This window comes from Cnephaeus nilssonii (genome assembly GCF_951640355.1).
Source record: "Cnephaeus nilssonii genome assembly, chromosome: 24".
NCBI classification, from domain to species: domain Eukaryota; kingdom Metazoa; phylum Chordata; class Mammalia; order Chiroptera; family Vespertilionidae; genus Cnephaeus; species Cnephaeus nilssonii.
The window spans coordinates 8,816,529-8,835,967 of record NC_137095.1 but is presented as its reverse complement, the minus strand read 5'-3'; the positions used below and the strand labels follow the sequence as shown (position 1 = coordinate 8,835,967).

At 58.4% G+C, this 19,439-nt stretch overlaps 1 protein-coding gene across 3 annotated transcripts; it reads left to right on the top strand.

Annotated features, from left to right (window-relative positions):
* The first annotated feature begins 1,497 nt into the window (after positions 1-1,497).
* Positions 1,498-17,191, top strand: ISG20 (interferon stimulated exonuclease gene 20). Of its 3 annotated transcripts, XM_079764013.1 has the most exons (5): positions 1,498-1,516; positions 3,990-4,085; positions 4,440-4,691; positions 15,793-15,993; positions 16,967-17,191. In XM_079764013.1, exons 3-5 carry the CDS (start codon positions 4,464-4,466, stop codon positions 17,051-17,053), a joined length of 516 nt encoding a protein of 171 aa, XP_079620139.1. In that variant the 5' UTR covers positions 1,498-1,516; positions 3,990-4,085; positions 4,440-4,463; the 3' UTR covers positions 17,054-17,191. The 3 variants fall into 3 exon arrangements, with proteins under 3 accessions (XP_079620139.1, XP_079620137.1, XP_079620138.1); XM_079764011.1 differs by lacking the exon at positions 1,498-1,516 and having other exon boundaries at positions 3,868-4,085; XM_079764012.1 differs by lacking the exon at positions 1,498-1,516 and having other exon boundaries at positions 3,868-4,171.
* The last annotated feature ends 2,248 nt before the right edge of the window (positions 17,192-19,439 follow it).

Here is a 19,439-nt window from a genome sequence, read left to right as displayed (position 1 = left end):
GTTGAGGGGAAGATCCCTCAGCCCGGATTGTGAGAGGGTGCAGGCCAGGCTGAGGGACCCCACTGTTGCACGATTGGGGCCGAGGAAGGACGTGGGAGGTTGGCCAGCCGGGGAGGGACCGCGGGAGGCCTCCAGGGCACGTCCAGCCTGTCTCGCTCGGTCCCCATTGGCTGGACTCCAGCAGCAAGCTAACCTACCGGTTGGAGCATCTGCCCCCTGGTGGTCAGTGCACATCGTAGTGAGCAGTTGAGCGGCCTTAGCATATCATTAGCATATTACGCTTTGATTGGTTGAACGGACGACCAGACAACCAGACACTTAGCCTATTAGGCTTTTATTATATAGGATATATAGGATAAGGCTGCTATGAACATGGGTGTGCAAGTATCCCTCTGGGACCCTGCTTTCAATTCTTTTGGGTAACTCCCCCCTTCCCAGAGGTTTCATGTCATTCAACTGTGGTCTGAAAATAGTAAACAGGAAAATCCCAGAAAGAAATGAGAATGCACAAGTTTTAAGTGGCAGGCCATGCTGAGTGCTGTGATGAAACCTCACGCTGTCCCGCTCCCTCCCATCCGGGATGTGACTCATCGCCGTCCCCAGCGTCCCCGCCCGGAGGCACGCCCCTCCCGTCAGTCACGTAGGAGCCTCCGTTATTAGCCCGGCTGTCTCCGTGTCACAGTGCTTGCGATCGAATAGCCCTTGTTTTCCTTAATCACAGCCCCAAAGTGCAAGAGTGGTGATGCTGGCAATTCAGGGAGGCCAGGGAGACGCCATCAAGTGCTTCCTTGTAAGTGAAAAGGTGAAAGTCCTCGACTTAATGAGGACAGGAAAAAAAAAATTGTATGCTGAGGTTGCCAAGGCCTACGGGAAGAATGACTCTTCCCTCCGCGAGATTGTGAAGAAGGAAAAAGAAAGTTGTGCTTGTTTTTGTTTTAAGATATTTTTTTTGTATTGATTGTTAGAAAGAGAGAGAGGGAGAGAGAAACATCGATGTGAGAGGGAACCACCGATCAGCTGCCTCCTACAAGCCCCCGACTTGCACGCCCGCCCTGTTGGGGATCGAGCTCGCAACCTGGGCATGCGCCCTGACAGACTGAGACACACCAGCCAGGGCGGAGGTGCTGTTTGTTTGTTTTGTTTTAAATATATGTTTATTGATTTCAGAAACAAAGGGAGGGAGAGACAGGGCGATAGAAACATCCATGATGAGAGAGAATCACGGGTCAGCTGCCTCCTGCACGCCCCACACTGGGGATCGAGCCCACAACCCGGGCACGTGCCCTGGACCGGGAATCGAACCAGGACCTCCTGGTTCAGAGGTCGATGCTCAACCACAGAGCCACGCCGGCCAGGGTGGGGGTGTATTCTAATGAAGGCCAGGAAGGACCTCAGGGGGAGACCGGAGGCAGAGGGCGGAAACCGGGCAGATAACCTGGAAAAGAGCTTTCCATACGGGACAGCAAGTGCACAGGCCACGGGGGAGAGAGAGACGCAGCCGCTGCCGTGGGAGGAGGTGAGCGCAGAGGTCGGGGAGCGTGTGGGAGAGGCACTGACCCCGACGGTCTCTCTCCACGGAGGGCAGACCCCTCCTTGGTCTTTCCCCGCGGGCTCTGGGGCCCAGCACTCGGGGAATGGGAATGCAGGGAGGATACCATCACCCTGAAGGAGGCGGGGGGGCGGGGCCTGTGATGGTCTGGGGGGTGTCACCACGTGCATACACAAAGGCCTTCCGTTTAGGTTTGAACCTAACGGAGAGAGAGGCCTTGGGTTGGAGAGCCAACCCGGAGGAGGCCGGAAAGGCCCGTGGGACGGAGGAAAAGGGGGTTTTGGAAGCTGCACAGGAAGTGAAGTTTGATATTTTTTTTTGCCGGGGAAGGGGGGGATAATGGGAAATCAATGTAAGATTCTTGAGCCAAGTACCTGTGACAAACAGTGCAAAAGATTAGAGTCTGGGCCCTGGCTGGTGTGGCTCAGTGGATAGAGCGTCGGCCTGCGGGCTGAAGGGTCCCGGGTTCGATTCCGGTCCAGGGCACATGCCCGGGTTGCGGGCCCGATCCCCAGGAGGGGGCGTGCAGGAGGCAGCCGATCCATGAGTCTCTCTCATCCTTGATGTTTCTCTCTCCTCTCTCTCTCTCCCTCTCCCTTCCTCTCTGAAATCAATAAAAATATATTGGGGGGAAAAAAATTAGATTTTGGGGAACGTCATCGACTAGGGTTGGAAGGACGGTTTCGAGCAGGGCATGAAGATGGAGCGCCGACCGGGGCAGGTGAGGGTGGGGATGCGGGTGTGGGGAGCACAGGAGAAAAGCAGGGGAGACTTAAAGAGGCGAATGTGGAACCCACCACGGAGCAGGCTCCGGAGCGGTGGAGACAAGATTTGGAGGAGCGGGAGATGTTCTAAGACTCAGGGGGTGCCCTGGCCGGTAGCTCAGCTGGTTAGAGCGTCGTCCTGATACGCCAAGGTTGCGGGTTCGAGCTCTGGTCAGGGAACATACAAGAATGAACCAATGAATGCATCAAGAAGTGGAACAACAACTCTGTTTCTCTCTCTCCCTCCCTCCCTCCCTCCCTCCCTCTCTCTCTCTAAAACCAATTTTTTAGCCCTAGCTGGTTTGGCTCGGTGGATAGAGTGTCTAGCCCTGGGTTCGATTCCCGGTCAGGGCACATGCCCGGGTTGTGGGCTCGATCCCCAGTAGGGGGCATGCAGGAGGCAGCCAATCCGTGATTCTCTCTCATCCTTGATGTCTCTCTCTCTCTCTCTCTCCCTCCCCCTTCCTCTCTGAAATCAATAAAATTATTATTTTAAAAATTATTTAAAAATAAAATCCAATTTTTAAAAAAACAAACTGAGGAGGTGAGTGGGGTGAGGGGTGTCCTCACAGGATCCCCAGGGGGTGTGAGGTAGAACAAAAGCCTCCCATTGGAGCTTCGGAGCAGAAATGTTGCCTCCTCTCCCCCGGCATCCATAGCAATCCTTTATACACCTGCAAAACAGAAAGTCCCCTGAAGAGTCTGAACGCCAGGAAGATGTGCCCCGCAGGATGGGAACCCAACGTGATCTGTGCGCCTTCTTCACATGTGCACAGCCCACAGCGCAATGCCTGATCGTCTGGACACATGTCCGTGTCTGGGTCTGTCACGGTCGGATGGCTCTTACATGGAAACCCATGGTCTTGAGGAAATTCCCTTTCCAGCCACCCACCTGCGTGACCCCCCCGGGGGCAACAGGATCCCGGGGGGGCTGTGCTTATTCTGCACGGATCTGGGGAGGGAGGACGCACGGAAGGGGGGCGTCCACCCCCGCCCGCCGGGCCTCACGCAGCCGATGAACGCTGGCTCTGGTTTTGCCCTGGTTGCAACTCCATTCCTGTCTCCCTGGGCCAGACACCACTCTGAGACGTTCAAGTTCCAGCCTGGGAGAGAATCACCAAGAGGAAATATGGCCGGGCTGGTAGGGGGCCCCCTCCAAGCCTGCTTCCCCGTGTCCCCCAGACTGCCATCCCGGCTGGGAGAGAGAGCCTGCAGCGGGCGGACGGACGGCCGTTTCTGAGACCCCCCTGGACCCACGGGAGCTGTGAGGGTTCTGTCCCTGCCTCCCTGCTTTCCCCGGGCTGGGCTGGGCTGGGGGCTACCCACCCCCCCTCACCTTCTGCCCTTCCCACTGAAGAGCCTCCATGTCCCTCCAGCCAGCTTGCCCGGCCCCATAAACACAAACACCCTCGAGGGCCAGCCTGGTAGCAGCCCAGAAGCTGGGACACATTCCCCGAGTGCCGATCCCCGAGATGTTTACTCTGTGGGCGGAGGGTGAGAAAGGAAAAGGGGGATGTTGCAATCCGCTCCCTCCACGTCAGCCGGCGGCGTCAGCGGGAGCGATTAGGTGGCGCCCGCCCTGCCCGCGGGGCAGAGGCAGGGCAGCGGGGCATGGAGCCTGCCCTCTCCGCCGGCCCTGACTCAGGCGCCCGCCGGGCTTCCCCGTCTTCCGGCAGGAGATGGGGCGACCTGGCCACGTGCTCGCGCGAAAACGAACCCGAAACCGAAGCCGCTGACAGCCGGGTCAGGATTCCCCGCTTTGAAGTCAAGAGGTGAGTCACCCGCGAAGAGGGACCTCGGCAGGCAGCGGGGAAGTGGCCACAGAGAGGCAGAGGCGCGAGACACAAGAAGCAGGCAGGTGAGGGTGGGCGCCCGGACGGCGGGGTCAGGGCCTGTCTCGGGGGGGTGGGAGGTCAGGGGAGGTGGCCTCCTCCTGGCCCTGTGTCTGCCCAGCAGGACCACACGCCCTGGCCTTGCCAGGCTAGGACGCCGGCAGGGTGGCAGGAGGCCAACTTCCCTTTGCCAGGTGGCCTGCGTGATAAAGGCAGGGCAGCAGGGCGCAGGCGGGCTGGGTGGTGGCCGGGGACGCCCGAGGGATGATGCCCTTCCTGACTCCTGCTCTCCAGCGCAGCGGAGCGTCCCGGCCAAGCATGGCGAGCAGCATGGAGGCGGTGGCCATGGACTGCGAGATGGTGGGTCTGGGGCCCAACAACGAAAGCGGCCTGGCTCGGTGCAGCCTCGTGGACATCAAGGGCGCCGTGGTCTACGACAAGTTCATCCGGCCCGAGGGGGAGATCACCAACTACAGAACCGCGGTCAGCGGGGTCACGGCCCGGCACATGGAGAAGGCCACGCCCTTCGCCGTGGCCAGGCTGGAGGTGAGTGAAGGGCCGTGTGCCCGCCGGGCCGGGGCGGGCAGGGCGGGGCGGGGGGGGGCTGCAGACACCATCACCCCAACACAGACACACTTCCCTGGCGCCTTCCCCAAATGCGGGATCCCTGACCTGTGCCCCTCACCCCTGCGCGGGGTGGGGGGGCGCCAGGGCGTGGAGAAGCCTGTGGGGGTGCCCCATGCGGACGCCCACCACCTGTGCTTCTGGCCCACCTGCTGGTCTGTGATGACGAACTAGGGTCCCACCTGATGCTCCCCACACTGATCTGGGGGCTGGATCCCCCGTTCTTTCCTCTATACCCGGCCGCCCCTGGTAAGCCCTGTGTGGAGAAATGGGCGGGTCCAGCCCTAGCTGGTTTGGCTCAGTGGATAGAGCGTCGGCCTGTGGACCAAAGGGTCTCGGGTTCGATTCCGGTCAAGGGCACATGCCCAGGGTTGCGGGCTCGATCCCCAGTGGGGGGCGTGCAGGAGGCAGCCGATCCATGATTCTCTCTCATCATTGATGTTTCTATCTCGCTCTTCCTCTCCCTTCCTCTTTAAAATCAATAACAATATATTTTTTAAAAAAAGAAATGGGCGGGTCCGGGGCGGAGGCCTTTCCTGGCCGGGCCCTGGCAGGGGGCCCTCCTGGTACCTAAAACACTGGCCCGAGGGGAGGGCTGGCTCCCAGACCCCCCACCGCCGGCCGGCTGTCAGTCCGTCAGCTGTCAGTCTGTCAATCTGTGGCCCCCGGGGACCCACCCCCTCCTTCAGGCGCTCCAGGTTTAACTTTCCGTTTCTCAGAATCACTAAACAGAAAGCAAACTCAAGCAGTCACTCCACAGGTGGCCCCCAGGTCCGTCACTTCTGGGAAGGTTTCGAAGGGCGAAGGCTCGCTCGCACACATTGTGGTGGGGCTTGGGGATGTCCAAGTAGAGCAGAGAGAACTGAGGTTTGTCTCAACTTCCCACACCTCTCGAGCCAGGCTCAGGCGCTAGAGATAAAACCACAACAACAGCTACTGTGTTTGGGGGGTTGTTGTTGTTTTAATCCTTGACCCAAAGGACATGTTTTCATTGGTCAGAGAGAGAGAGACAGGGAGAGAGAGGGAGGGAGAGGGAGAGAGGGAGGGAGAGGGAGAGGGAGAGAGAGAGATTGAGATTTTTTTTTAATGTTTCCATCTTTACTTTACTTTTTAATGCTAAGGGACACGAGTTTTTTTGTTTGTTTGTTTGTTTGTTTGTTTTTAATATATTTTATTGATTTTTCACAGAGGAAGGGAGAGGGATAGAGAGTTAGAAACATCAATGAGAGAGAAACATTGATCATCTGCCTCCTACACCCCCCCCACCCCCGCCACTGGGGATGTGCCCGCAACCAAGGTGCATGCCCCTGACCGGAATCGAACCCGGGACCCTTGAGTCCGCAGACCGACGCTCTATCCATTGAGCAACACCGGTCAGGGCCATCTTTACTTTTTTTTAATCTTTATTGCTGAGATGTGTCCGTTTTCCTCCCCATCTCCCCTCTCCGCCAGTTCCTGCCCCAGGCCCGCACCCCACTACTGTCTGTGTCCATAGGTAAGAGAGAGAGAGAATGTGATGAGAGAGAAACATCTATCAGTTGCCTCCTGCATGCACCCCGACTGGGGGATCACACCTGTCACCTCTGGGTGTCCGGGACGGCGCTCCCCCCAACGCCAACGTAGCTACTGTGTACTGAGCACTGGCACCGGGGATCCCGACTCTCCGTCTCCCAATGCCTTCACGCCTCACCCAACCGCCTGCCAAGATGGGGTCCCAGGAGGTACCTCGGGTCTGGATCCCGGCTGGTTCCTCCACCTCTCTGCACCCAGTGTCCACACGCAGAGAGGAAAACGGGGGGTGACAACCGTTGCGATGTCACGGGACGCTTGTGGGGACGGAGAAAGTGCCAGGGGAGGGTGCCTCGAGGGGGCTCGCGTTAGCTACCGTGACTGTCGGCCCTGTAAGCCCATGTTACAGGTCAGGAAACTGAGGCTCACCGGGACCCACGGGTGCATTGCCTGGCTAGGGCCGCTGAACAGAGGCCCACCGCTGGGTGGCTTACACAGCGGGCGTGTGTGTCTCGCAGTTCTGGAGGCTAGAAGTCTAAGATCAAGGTGTCGGCCAGCGGAGTTTCGCTCCTCCTCCTCCTCCTCCTCCTCCTCCTCCTCCTCCTCCTTTTTTTAATTTATTGATTAAGAAGGGGAGAGCAGCATAAAGAAGAGACAGGCCCTGGCTGGTTTGGCTCAGTGGATAGAGCGTCGGCCTGCCGACTGAAGGGTCCCGGGTTCGATTCCCAGTCTGGGCACATGATGTGAAAATGACTTAGGTGGCTCCGGTTCTATTTCTATTGGACAGCGCTGACCTAGAGGTGCTGAGAGGGTGCTGGGGACCCCTGGGGGGGGGGAGGGGGGGCACTCTATATCATGGTGGTTCTGGAAAGACTCCAGGAGGCTGGTGGCATGGGCAAGGGGTGGGAGGAGTTGGTGCATGCAACGGAGTGGCCATAGGGAGCCACCGCAGATTCTTGAGCAAGAGCATGGCAGGATCAGAGCCAGTTTCAGAAAAAGTACAATGGGGGTGGGGGGAGGAATGCTGTGGAGGAGAGAGGTGGGAAGGAAAATAGAGGGAGGGAGGGGAGACAGAGAGGGAGAGAGAGATGGATTTGTGGTTCCACGTATTGATGCACTCAGCGGTTGATTCGTGTATGTGCCGCGACTGGGAATCGAACCCACGACACCTTGGTGTATTGGGATGGACACTCTAACCAACTGAGCGGCCCGGCCAGCGCCCGGGGTGGGTTCTTTCTGCGGGCTGGGGGTGGGGGGAGATCTGTTTCTCGGCCTCTCCTTGCTCCCAGGCGTGGGCTGGCCATCATTGGTGTTCGCCGGCTTGCAGACCTATCACCTCAATCCACCTCTGCCTTCGCGTTCATGTGGCGTCCTCCCTGTGCCCAGGTTTCCCCTTCTTATCAAAACGCCAGCTGTTTGGATTCGGGGCTCCCCCTAACTCCGCCTGCACAGACCCCGTTTCCAAATAAATCACGTTTTGAGGAACTAGGGATTTCAACAAACGAGTCTGGCCGGCCTGGGGTGGACGGAGTTTGCACAATTCAGCCCATTACGCTAAATAACGGGCCCAAATTCAGAAAACAGAACGGGAAGGGCAGGTCGGGATTCACACGCGGGCTCGAAACCCCTAGGGCTGTGTGTCCAAGAGGGTGGGGTCCCCCAGCTGGCCGGTGAGCCCCTGAAAAGCAATTGGTCTGAACTGCCAAGTGCTGTGAGTGTACACTGGATTTCAACGACTTGTTGGTTTAAAAAAAAAAAATCACAAAATACCTCGGTAATTTTCTACCGCGATGACATGGTGAAATGGTAATATTTGGGGTCTACTAGGTTAAATAAAACATATCCAAGCTAACCTGACCTATCTCTTTTTAACCTTTTTCAATATGGCTACGAGGTGATGTTAAAGTGACTTAGGTGGCTCCGGCTCTATTTCTATTGGACAGCGCTGACCTAGAGGTGCTAAGAGGGTGCTGGGGAGCCCTGGGGGGGGGGAGGGGGGCACTCTATATCATGGTGGTTCTGGAAAGACTCCAGGAGGCTGGTGGCATGGGCAAGGGGTGAGAGGAGTTTGTGCATGCAACGGAGTGGCCATAGGGAGCCACCGAAGATTCTTGAGCAAGAGCATGGCAGGATCAGAGCCAGTTTCAGAAAAACTACAATGGGGATTGAGGGGAGGGGAGGATGCTGTGGAGGAGAGATGGGCGTGAGGAAGAGAGGACAATGGGGAGAAGAGTCTGCTCCAGGGCGGTCGGGGGCTGAGGCATAAGTAGAAGACTGGGAAGAAGGAAGTGTTAGGACAGAGGAGACCGAAGGAGAGTCACCAAGAAGGGGAGAGCAGCATAAAGAAGAGATAGGCCCTGGCTGGTGTGGCTCAGTGGATAGAGCGTTAGCCTGCAGACTGAAGGGTCCCGGGTTCGATTCCCAGGCAGGGCACATGCCCCAGTGGCGGGCTCGTTCCCCAGTAGGCGGCGTGCAGGAGGCAGCCGGCCGATCCATGATTCCCTCTCATCATCAATGTTTCTCTCTCTCCCACTCCCTTCCTCTCTGAAGTCAATAAAAACATTTTTTTAGAAGAAGACGCAGAAGAGGCGGGTCAGTTCAGGGGCCAATGAGAGGCCAAGGACGCTGAGAGGAGCTCCCCACGCTCAGCTCCCCACTGAGCAGGCAGGTGGGCGGCTGGACCCCATCCTTCCTCCGCCTCCCCAGCCTCCCTCCCATCAGAGCGGCAGAAAGCGAAAGAGCTGGGAGCAGGGGGCCAGGAGGCAGCAAAGAACCACGTGTGGCATCTCTGGGCGTGGACAGTAGGGCAGTTCCCTGGGCACCGGCCTGGGAGGCGGGACACCTCGGTCCTCGTCCAGCCTTGGCCGCAGAAATGCTTTGGTTCTCAGTTGGAGGTGATGCCAGGCCCAGTGCTTCTCGGGAGTGGCACGCAGCCCTGCCCAGAGCGGGCACCGAGCCATTCCCGGAGCGAGGCAGGAATCTGAAATGGGTCTTTGGACCCACAGCTGGGGTTCCCGCCTCCTGCTCCATCACTGACTGGCCTGTGTGACCTTCAGCAAGTGATGGATCCTTTCTTTTTTATATATACACTAGAGGCCCGGTGCACGAAATTCGTGCACGGGGGCAGGGGGTGTCCCTCAGCCTGGCCTGGCACCCTCTCCAATCTGGGACCCCTCGGGGGATGTCCGACTGCCGGTTTAGGCCAAGTCCCTGTGGGATCGGGCCTAAACCGGCAGTCAGACACCCTCTCGCAATCCGGGACCTCTGGCTCCTAACTGCTCACCTGCCTGCCTGCCTGATCGCCCCTAACCACTCTGCCTGCCAGCCTGCTCGCCCCCAACTGTCCCCCATGCCAGCCTGATCACCCCCAACTGCCCCCCTTGCCAGCCTGCTCGCCCCCAACTGCCCCCCATGCCAGCCTGATCACCCCCAACTGCCCCCCTTGCTGGCCTGATCACCCCCAACTGCCCCCCCACCGGCCTGATCACCCCCAACTGCCCGCCCCTGCCAGCCTGCTTGCTCCCAACTGACCCCCTGCCAGCCTGATCGCCCCCAACTGCCCTCCCCCCCTGGCCTGATCGCCCCTAACCGCCTCTGCCTCGGCCCTACCACCATGGCTTTGTCCGGAAGGATGGTCCAGAAGGTCTCCTGGTCTAATTAGCATGTTACCCTTTTATTAGTATAGATATGGACCCTTCTGAGCCTATTTTCTCACCAGAGAAAGGGGAGTACTGGTGTTTCCTTCCAACACAGGGGTGTCTGGAAGTGGCGATGGCCTATTATCGCCTTAAGCTCAGGGTCCAGTTCACGGCACATGGTCACTAACGTGCCCGTGGAGGAAAGACAGAAATATTAATTATTCATCTGAATCTCCTCTCTGACTCCCCTAGAGAATGCGGCCTTAGACTCGGGCCCTCATTTTCTGCCTGCTTGCCGCCTACCCTGCTGCCCGAGAGACTTCCCCAGGCCTGGCTCAGACCACAGCCTCCCAGACCCCCCAGGGCCTAAGTTCCTCTGAGCCTCAACCTGCCTGCCTTCTCTCACAGCGCAGCCATCCCCCACCTGTGCTTCAGACAAACCTCTACCCGTCCCGCATCCCTGCCCCTAGAAATCCTACCATCCTGGCAGGCCCAGGCCAGAGGAGTCCCCACCATTCAAACTGTCAGCACAGGAAGGAACTCATGAGGAGACTGAGGTCCAGAGAGGGGCAGTGACTTGCCTAAGGACACACAGCAACCTGGGATGCAACTTAGTGCACAGACTCAGGGCTCTCGCCTGCAGATTAATTATCTTTTTTTTTTTAAACTAACAGTACTTTTTAATAGCTTGTAACTCACTTCTGTAAGTGAATGCTCTTTTAATGTCAGCTCAGTATGGGGAGTCGCATCTATCCCACGAAGGAGATTGGGAGGAATAATTGCATTTTTAGTTTGCAAACAAGGGAACTGAATCCTGTGGCGCATCGTGGAGTAGGAGGGAGACACAGAGGACACAAGGGAGGCCGCGGCAGCTTGTGGACAGGAAGCTATTTCATCGGGAGCCAGCACAGCAGCCCTCGCCTCGTGTGGCCTGCCTTGTTGGGGTGCCGCCATCGGGCAGGCATCTATGGGCTCGGCCAGATGGAGGAGGAATTCAGTATCCAGGTTCCCCCAGGGTGAGCTGCCTCGTGGGGAGAAGACACAGGGGGACAGAAGGAGAGAGGAGGACCGGGGCCCCCCTGAGGATGAGAGGAAAGGACCTGGGCCTCCATAAGGACAACATTCTTTAGAGTCCCTGACAGCCACCTGTCCCGGCAGCCAGGAATGGATGAATGGATACACGAACCAATGGAGAGATGGAAGAATGGGTACAGGAACTAATGAAGGAATGGATGAATGGATACAGGAACTAATGAAGGAGAGATACAGGAACTAATGAAGGAATGGATGAATGGATACAGGAACCAAAGAAGAAATGGAGGAATGGACACAGGAATTAATGAAGGAATGGAGAATGGACACAGGAATTAATGAAGCTATGAATGAATGGATACAGGAACCAATGAAGGAATAGAGGAATGGATACAGGAACTAATGAAGGAATGGATGAATGGACACAGGAATTAATGAAGGAGTGGAAGAGTGGACACAGAAACCAATGAAGGAATGGATGAATGGACACAGGAACAAATGAAGAAATGGATGAATGGATACAGAAACTAATGAAAGAATGATAAATGGACACAGGAACTAATGAAGGGATGGAGGAATAGATAAGAGGAACCAATGAAGAAATGGATGAATGGATACAGAACTAATGAAGGGATGGATGAATGGATACAGAAACTAATGAAGGAATGGATACAGGAACCAATGAAGAAATGGATGAATGGATACAGAACTAATGAAGGGATGGATGAATGGATACAGAAACTAATGAAGGAATGAATACAGGAACCAATGAAGAAATGGATGAATGGATATAGGAACTAATAAAGGAATGGATGAATGGACACAGGGACCAATGAAGGAATGGACGAGTGGATACAGGAACTAATGAAGGGATCAATGAATGGATACAGGAACTAATGAAAGAATGGATGAATGGATATAGGAACTAATTAAGGAAGGAGGAGAGGACACAGGAACTAATGAAGGAGCGGAGGAGTGGATCAGGAACTAATGAAGGAATAAATGAATGGATACAGGAACTAATGAAGGAATGGATGATACAGGAACCAATGAAGGAATGGAGAAGTGGACACAGGAACTAATGAAGGAATAAATGAATGGATACAGGAACTAATGAAGGAATGGAGGAATGGATACAGGAACCAATGAAGGAATGGAGGAGTGGACACAGGAACTAATGAAGGAATAAATGAATGGATACAGGAACTAATGAAGGAATAGAGGAATGGATACAGGAACCAATGAAGGAATGGAGGAGTGGACACAGGAACTAATGAAGGAATAAATGAATGGATACAGGAACTAATGAAGGAATAGAGGAATGGATACAGGAACCAATGAAGGAATGGAGGAGTGGATCAGGAACCAATGAAGGAATGGAGGAGTGGACACAGGAACTAATGAAGGAATAGGTGAATGGATGATGGAAGCAGCAGCTCTGAGTGCAGGGATGTCCACACTCACACAAGGCAGACAACGCCCTGGAACGCTGGCGAGGGCACCTCCCCGCTGTGTGAGTCAGTGGATGCTGGATGTTCAACAAGGGCCCCGGGTGACTTTTGATCTGGGAAAGACTTGGAAGGAGAGTGAATCACAGAGGAAGGGGAGCATACAGGCAGACACCCGGGCCAGCCCCTCCCTGGCTCTGCAGCCCTGTCCTCTGTTGGTAACGTGGTCTGACGATCCCTGCCTCCCCGAAGCCGTCTTCCTGGTTCCAGAAACCTTCGCGGCGTGCTCTCTGCTCTGAGATGAATGACATTAATTCAGCCCCCACATTCTTCCTAGTGGTGACAATCACAGCCACCATCACAGGGACAAGGCTCGGGTGCATCTCAGCTCTCAGCTCGCCAGCTGTGTGACCTGAGCAAGCGTCTTAACCTCTCTGATCCCTGGGCCCCGCCCTCCGTGAAATGGAACTGAAACGACTCTTGCTGAGAGGCCTCATGACCATGACACGGTGAGGAAAGTACCTGGCCTGGTGCCAGGATAACGAAGGCAGATAGATAGATGTCCCCGCCCCCTACCCCTCTCCAATTCTTTCCCGGAGTTTGACCATCTCCACCTCCTGTGTGTACCACACCTGGCCCTGAGGTCCCGCGGGCTGGTACCTCCCCACCTGTCTGGGCTTCAGCAGGTACCTCTTCCCCCTCCCCAGCCCGGCCTCAGAAAGCCTGGGGAGCCCTGGCTGCTAGCTGGCCCCTGGAGGCTCACCTTACAGATGGGGAACGGAAGCCCAGAGATGGTCTTTAACCTCCCTGAGGCCACACAGCAAGCCCCAGCGGGGGGCTCTCCCGGCCCACGCTCAGCGTTTTTGTCCTGAAGGGTTGTTTCTCTCCCCTTTCCCCTGCTTCCTTGTCCTTCCTCTGCATGTCCACCCCCCCCCCCCCACACACACACACACACACCCCTCTATGCTACTTGTCTCATGAGGAGTCCTGTGGGGCTAAACATAGCTCCCCAGGGACCCTCAGGCTCGGGAAGTGATGCGTTTCCCAGGAATGCACCCCACCATGACTTGGCCCTACCCCATCGGGGACCCCGTGTGGCTGCCTCTGGAATGGCACGCTCCCTTGGGGCGCTGTGTGTGAGCTGGTGTGTGAGCTGGGCCTGAGCCAGCCGCCAGCCGCTGGGGAAACAGGCCGCATTGTTTGCAAACACAGGATGTCAGCAAGGGAAGGGGTGTGACCACAGCCGCAGGCAGGCGCACTTCCCCACTCTCCCACACCCCTCCGGGTGCATTCTCTGGTTCTCGGCATTGCTGGCCAGCGCCCTCTCCTCCACGCACAGGTCCCGGGCCCTCCCTCGCCTGCTAGAAACGCAGAATCCAGGTCTCAGTGAGATGCCCCCCACGGCATCCTGAACCCCAGTGGGGGAAGGCACTGGTGATCCCTCAAGAGTTCGCAGCTTCGGTCCTCAAACGAGCTTCCCCTAGTCCCGTGGTCGGCAAACCGCGGCTCGCGAGCCACATGCGGCTCTTGGGCCCCTTGAGTGTGGCTCTTCCACAAAACACCACGGCCTGGGCGAGTCTATTTTGAAGAAGTGGCGTTAGAAGAAGTTTCAGTTTAAAAAACATTCGGCTCTCCAAAGACATTTCAATCGTTGTCCTGCTGATAGTTGGCTCTGTGGACTCATGCGTTTGCCGACCACGGTCCTAGTCCCAGGGCCCAGCAGGCTCCGTCCAGGGAAGGCCCCATCAAAACCACGAGCATGGCGGGCGGCCTGGCCCCACGGCCTGCGGATGCCCCCAGCGCTGGGACGGGACGGTGGCCAAGTCCCCTCACCTCTCGGAGGCTCAGCTTTCTCTTCTGTAAAGTGGGCGTGACGGTCCTCTGGTCTCCAAGGGAGAGCCTAGCAGAAGCCCCACGTGAAGTCCCAGGAGGCCACTCGCGGCAGAAGCAGGAGGAGGGAGGGTGTCAGCCGTGCGGGCGGCTCCTTCCCGGGGCACTGACTGCGGTCCAGGCTGTCCGCGAACTTCCGAAGGCGGCCCCGAGATGGCCACGAGCGGGCGGCCCCTTCCACCCGGGTGCATCCGGCTCACCCTTCCCCTCCTCTCTAACGCAGCCAGCCAAGGAGAAGGACGGGGACCGGCCTGGGTGGCCAGAGACCAGCTCTCTGCAGAGCCACCATGGGAGAGGGGAGGAGGACGGAGGCTTGGGTGTGCATGCAGGGCTCCGGCCAGAGGCACTCTCGGCGCTCAGGGGCTCAGGGTTGCTCCCTGCAGCTTGGCGACTAGGCTGCAGGGAAGTGGAGGGGGCCAAGGGGGACCCCTGCTCTTTTAGCAGAGGATGGTGCCGTGTGATTGCCCCATTTCTCTCATGGTGCTTAGCAAGTCACCCCCAAACCTACCGGTTCGAATAGCGTCAACATTTATTTCGCGCATGTACCCGCAGTCTGGGCAGGGCGCGGCGGACGGGGAACAGCTGGCCCGCGGAGGCGTCTTGCGGGGGGCCGAGGGCTGGAACCATTGCCAGGTGTGCTCGCCCACCTGTGGGGCGTCTGGCGGGGGGCTCTCCGGCCTGCATTTCCGTCTCTGTGTGGTCCCTCCAGGCTTCAGGGCAGCTCAGAGACCCATGGACACTGGCCCCCCAGAGAAGTCGGAAGCCACGCAGGCTGGCCCGTGTGGGGGAGGCGGTGGGGAGTCCGACTCCAGGTGTTGCCAGAGGCGTGTCATGAAACCTACAAGCTCCTTTTTGCCATCATCAGAGCAACCTCGGGCAAACGGCTTCGCTTCTCCGTGCTCCTATTTTTTTCCCCATTTGCAAAAAGTTAGTGAGATACAGCCCCTCCCCATCGCTCTATACGTGCTCTAGCAAAACCATAAACCTCATGGCTTAAAGCCACACTCACTGATCATTGACCGTCTTCCGTTCTGACGTCCTCTCGAGAGGCTGAGAATGCCAAGCTTCTGATCACGGCTCGGTCTTTCTGGGGTCCAGCCCGCATCCAGGAGCCCACCCAGAGCTGCCTCCGTCGAACAAAAGACGCGCCTGTCACCCAGGAAACCCCAAGGGTTTCGGGAGCTCCAGAGACCGATAGATATTTTTCCATTAGCTCACGCATTGCTACTCCACACCGAAACCACTGAAGAAATCGTATGGGCCTTGAGCCCAGACCGGCACTGCTAAGCGTGAGGAGGGTAACTTGGTCCGCTCTTCTCATTTTGTACCTGATATGTTTGACGTTCAGAGAGGGACAGTGGTTTGCCCACGGTCACACAGCCAGGTCACGGAGGGGCTGCTCCCACCTTGCCAGCTCAGGCCGGCGGCACCCAGCGGCCCCAGACCCACCCTGGAGGCCCTGAGTGATGCGTGTGGGGGGTGACTGATGCGTGTCTTCCCGGCCAGATCCTGCAGCTCCTGAAAGGCAAGCTGGTGGTGGGTCACGACCTGAAGCACGACTTCAACGCTCTGAAAGAGGACATGAGCAAGTACGCCATCTACGACACGGCCACCGACCGGCGGCTGTGGCGCGAGGCCAACCTGCACCGCTGCAGGCGCGTCTCCCTCCGGGTGCTCAGCGAGCGCCTCCTGGGGAGGAGCATCCAGGTGAGGCCCTCCCTCCCTTTCCCAGGCCCCGGGGCAGCCCATCCGAGGCGTCTATCCCTAGGAGGGTCTGGTCTGGGGGGCCTGGCCCTTCCCTCCAAGACACTAAACCCCACCAGGGGCAACAGAGCAACTATGTGGCCCTGGAGACACTCCGAGTCCCCTTAGGCCTGAGGGGCTGTGCACCTCGGAGAGGGGCCACAGGTGAACCAGAGGCTGGGGACGTCGGGTGAGTGAGGCCCCGTCCTCGAGGGACTCTTGCTTCCGTGGAGGGCGGCCCCGACCTGGCTCATCAGCACACGCTGTGGGGCGTGTCCCGTGGAGGGAAGGGCAGGCATCCTGGGGGTATGGGGGGCAGGTGGGTAGCAGGACAGGAGAACAGATCTGGATGGAGTCTGAAAGGTGGCTGTTGGTGGGGGCGGGCAGGAGACGGGGTGCGGGAGGGGAGCAGGGATCGTGCAGGGAGCAGGAGCTGGGGCTGGGTGTGGGCTCCCCTGTCAGCCGTGAGGCACAGAGGGCCAGGGACCGAAGGGCCAGCACACCCGTTCACCCAGCAGCACCTTCTCAGCCGGCTGAGCGGGTGACACTGTAGAAACGCTCGGTGACATATTCCTGGGGGCCCGGGAGCGCCCTGCAGAGCCGCTCGGGCCCCTCTGTGCCCTGTAGCAAGTCTGCAGTGCCATCGGCCAGGGGGTCTGAGCGCCCTGAGGGCCGGCTGGTTCCCAGGATGCTGCTGATTGATGTGCCTGGCCATGTCCCGGTCCCAGGCCTTCGTGCCCCGGTCCCAGGGCTCATGGGGAAAGCCAGGCCTGGCTCCGGCCACCCGCTGAGTCCAGGGTGTCAGAGTCCTGGGGAGACCCACCCACCGGCCCACCTCGGGGCCCGGAAGTCGGGGTGTGAGCAGGGAAGGGCGGGTCACACGAGGCCGGTGCCTGGGGCCCGTCCCCAAGTCCCCACTCGGTCCGTGTGTCTGCAGGACAGCCTGCTGGGCCACAGCTCGGTGGAAGACGCCAGGGCAACCATGGAGCTCTATCAGATCTCCCGGAGAATCCGCGCCCGCTGAGGGCCGCCCGCCCGCCCGGCGGTGCCCGCCGGACTCGGCCCCGCCGCCAGGGGCCACGGGTCCCTTCAGGACAGCAGCTGCTTTGCTTCTGGAAAACGCATCCTTCGCAGTAAAAAAATGCCTCTTATATTTTCTCTACGACGTGTCCCCGGCCCTCTTCTTAGTCTTTTCCTTCCTTCTCTCCGAGCCGGGGAGCGGCGGGCGGGCCCCGGTCTGTGTGATGCGGAGAGGGCCACGGGGAGACTTGAGTCGGGATGTGGGGGACCCGTGTCCGTTTCCTGAAGACCCCAAATCCCGGGGGGTGTGCGTGACTTCATGACCAGCCACTGCCTCCCTTTCCCAGCTGCTTCCACGCCCAGAGAGGTGGCATTATTCCCTGGGGGGGGGGGGGTGGCGCCCGGCTCAAAGGTCCATCCTGAAGCTGGCGTCACGGCAATGGTGAGGTCTGGAGCGAAGGCACAGGGCGTGGGGTGGGCGTCACCCCTGGCGACCTTCACCGAACCAGCGGACGCTCGAGTCCCAAAGAACGAGGCTGGAGTCCTGGTCCTGCCATCTGGCAGCGGCGTGATACAGGGCGAGTTACCGAACCTCCCCGTGCCTCGGTTTCTCCATCTGTCAAACGGGGGAGCTCTTAACAAGTCATAGGATTCTTGGGAGATGCTGCCTACGAAACCTCGTCACCGCGCCTGTCTGAGCGTAAGCACCCACCACGTGTCATGACTGGTGCTTCGTCTCTGGACCCCCTGAGTGAGGGTCAGGGGGCCCCGGGGAGAGCAGCCACACCCGGCCTGGCCCTCTGAAGGAAGTGTCGTGTGCGGGGAGAAGGGTCTACCCCAGAGCAACGTCTGCCCGTTAGAATTTGCTACAGAGCAGTTTCCATCCGTGCCTGGGTCTCAGGTTAGGCCCACGAACCATGAATGGCTGTTCTTTTTTTTTTTTTTTTTAATATATTTTTATTGATTTCAGAGAGGAAGTGAGAGGGAGAGAGAGACAAACACCAATGAGAGAGAATCATTGATCGGCTGCCTCCTACACGCCCCACACTGGGGGATGGAGCCCGCAACCCGGGCATGTGCCCCGACCGGGAATCGATCCGTGACCTCCTGGTGCGTGGGTTGATGCTCAACCCCTGAGCCACGCCGGCCAAGCAAGAATGGCTGTCCTCTTTAGGGTATCTGAGTCATGCCCGGGGGCTTTGTTAAGCAGCCCCAGTATCTGGAGGGTGCTGGGGCCACCTCCCCGTTTCTGACTCAGCGGGTGCAGGGGGAGCCCCAGAATCTGAATTCCTAGCAAGTTTCTGTCGCAGCTGCTCCTGCCGGCCCGGGACCAGGCTTCGAGAGGCACCGCCTCAGCGTCAGGTGGCTGAAACGTGCAGCCACAGTTCAGAGTCACTGCCCCAAGCGCTGAGGGCCACCAGGCCGGACTCCCGTCACTGGTCCAGCCTCGTCCCCTGCCATCCCCCTTGCTGCCTGCTCAGGCGATTTTTGTAAACCTCCAAAGCGGCCGGGTGCAGCTGCCTTGTCTGGCCACCAGGTGGTGCCCTTGGTCCATCTATCAGCCAGGCTGCGGTGCAGGCAGAATCAGCCTGAGCAACACAGAGAGGCTGGGGGGGTGGGGGGGGGTGGGGGCGGAGATGAGGTGTGAGGGGCTGTGTCTGCAAAAATGGGCAGAGGGCTGCTGCAGAGAGGGGCTGGGGCCATGATGCAGCCTGGCCTGCAAGGTAGCCCCAGGCTCCCCAACTCCCGGCAAGTTTCTTCCCACCGCCCCAGGCTTCCTTGAAAGGAGAGACGAACCAGGATTCCCACAGGAAATCTAACCCGACTCCCTGCTCCTGGCTGCAGTGCTTGGGTGCCCCCAGGGGAGAGAAAACACAGACGTCGGGTGCTCCAATGAGAGCACCAGCTTTAGAGTCAGGGCAGCCTGGCTCCAGTCCCACCTCTGAGGGGCTCAGTGTTCCCATCCATCAAATGGGCTGAGAGGAGACTTGAGATCTCACACACGAGCTGCCCAGCAGGGCCCCATAGGCAGCACCATCCACTACTGATCATAAGAAGAAGCTACGAGCTGCCTCTGGGCCACCCCTCGAGACCACTGACTTAGCTCAGTCCTCACAGAAATAAAGTCGGTGCCTGCAGATACTGGGTCTATCCGATGCGGTTGTGAAGGATGGAGGAGGGGGAGACGATGCTTGTGAGTGCAGGCTTTGTGCCCGATCCGTCATCCCTCAGTTCCGGAAAGTGCCCGTCAGGGTCGGCCCCAGGCACACAGGGAGCAGGCAGAGCTGGGCTTCTCAGCACCCCCCTTGCCCCCCATTGCTTTTCCCCAAGCCCTTTAGCTGCCCCACATGCCTTCCCCAGGTTAGCCTCCAGCCCCACCCCCCTTCCCT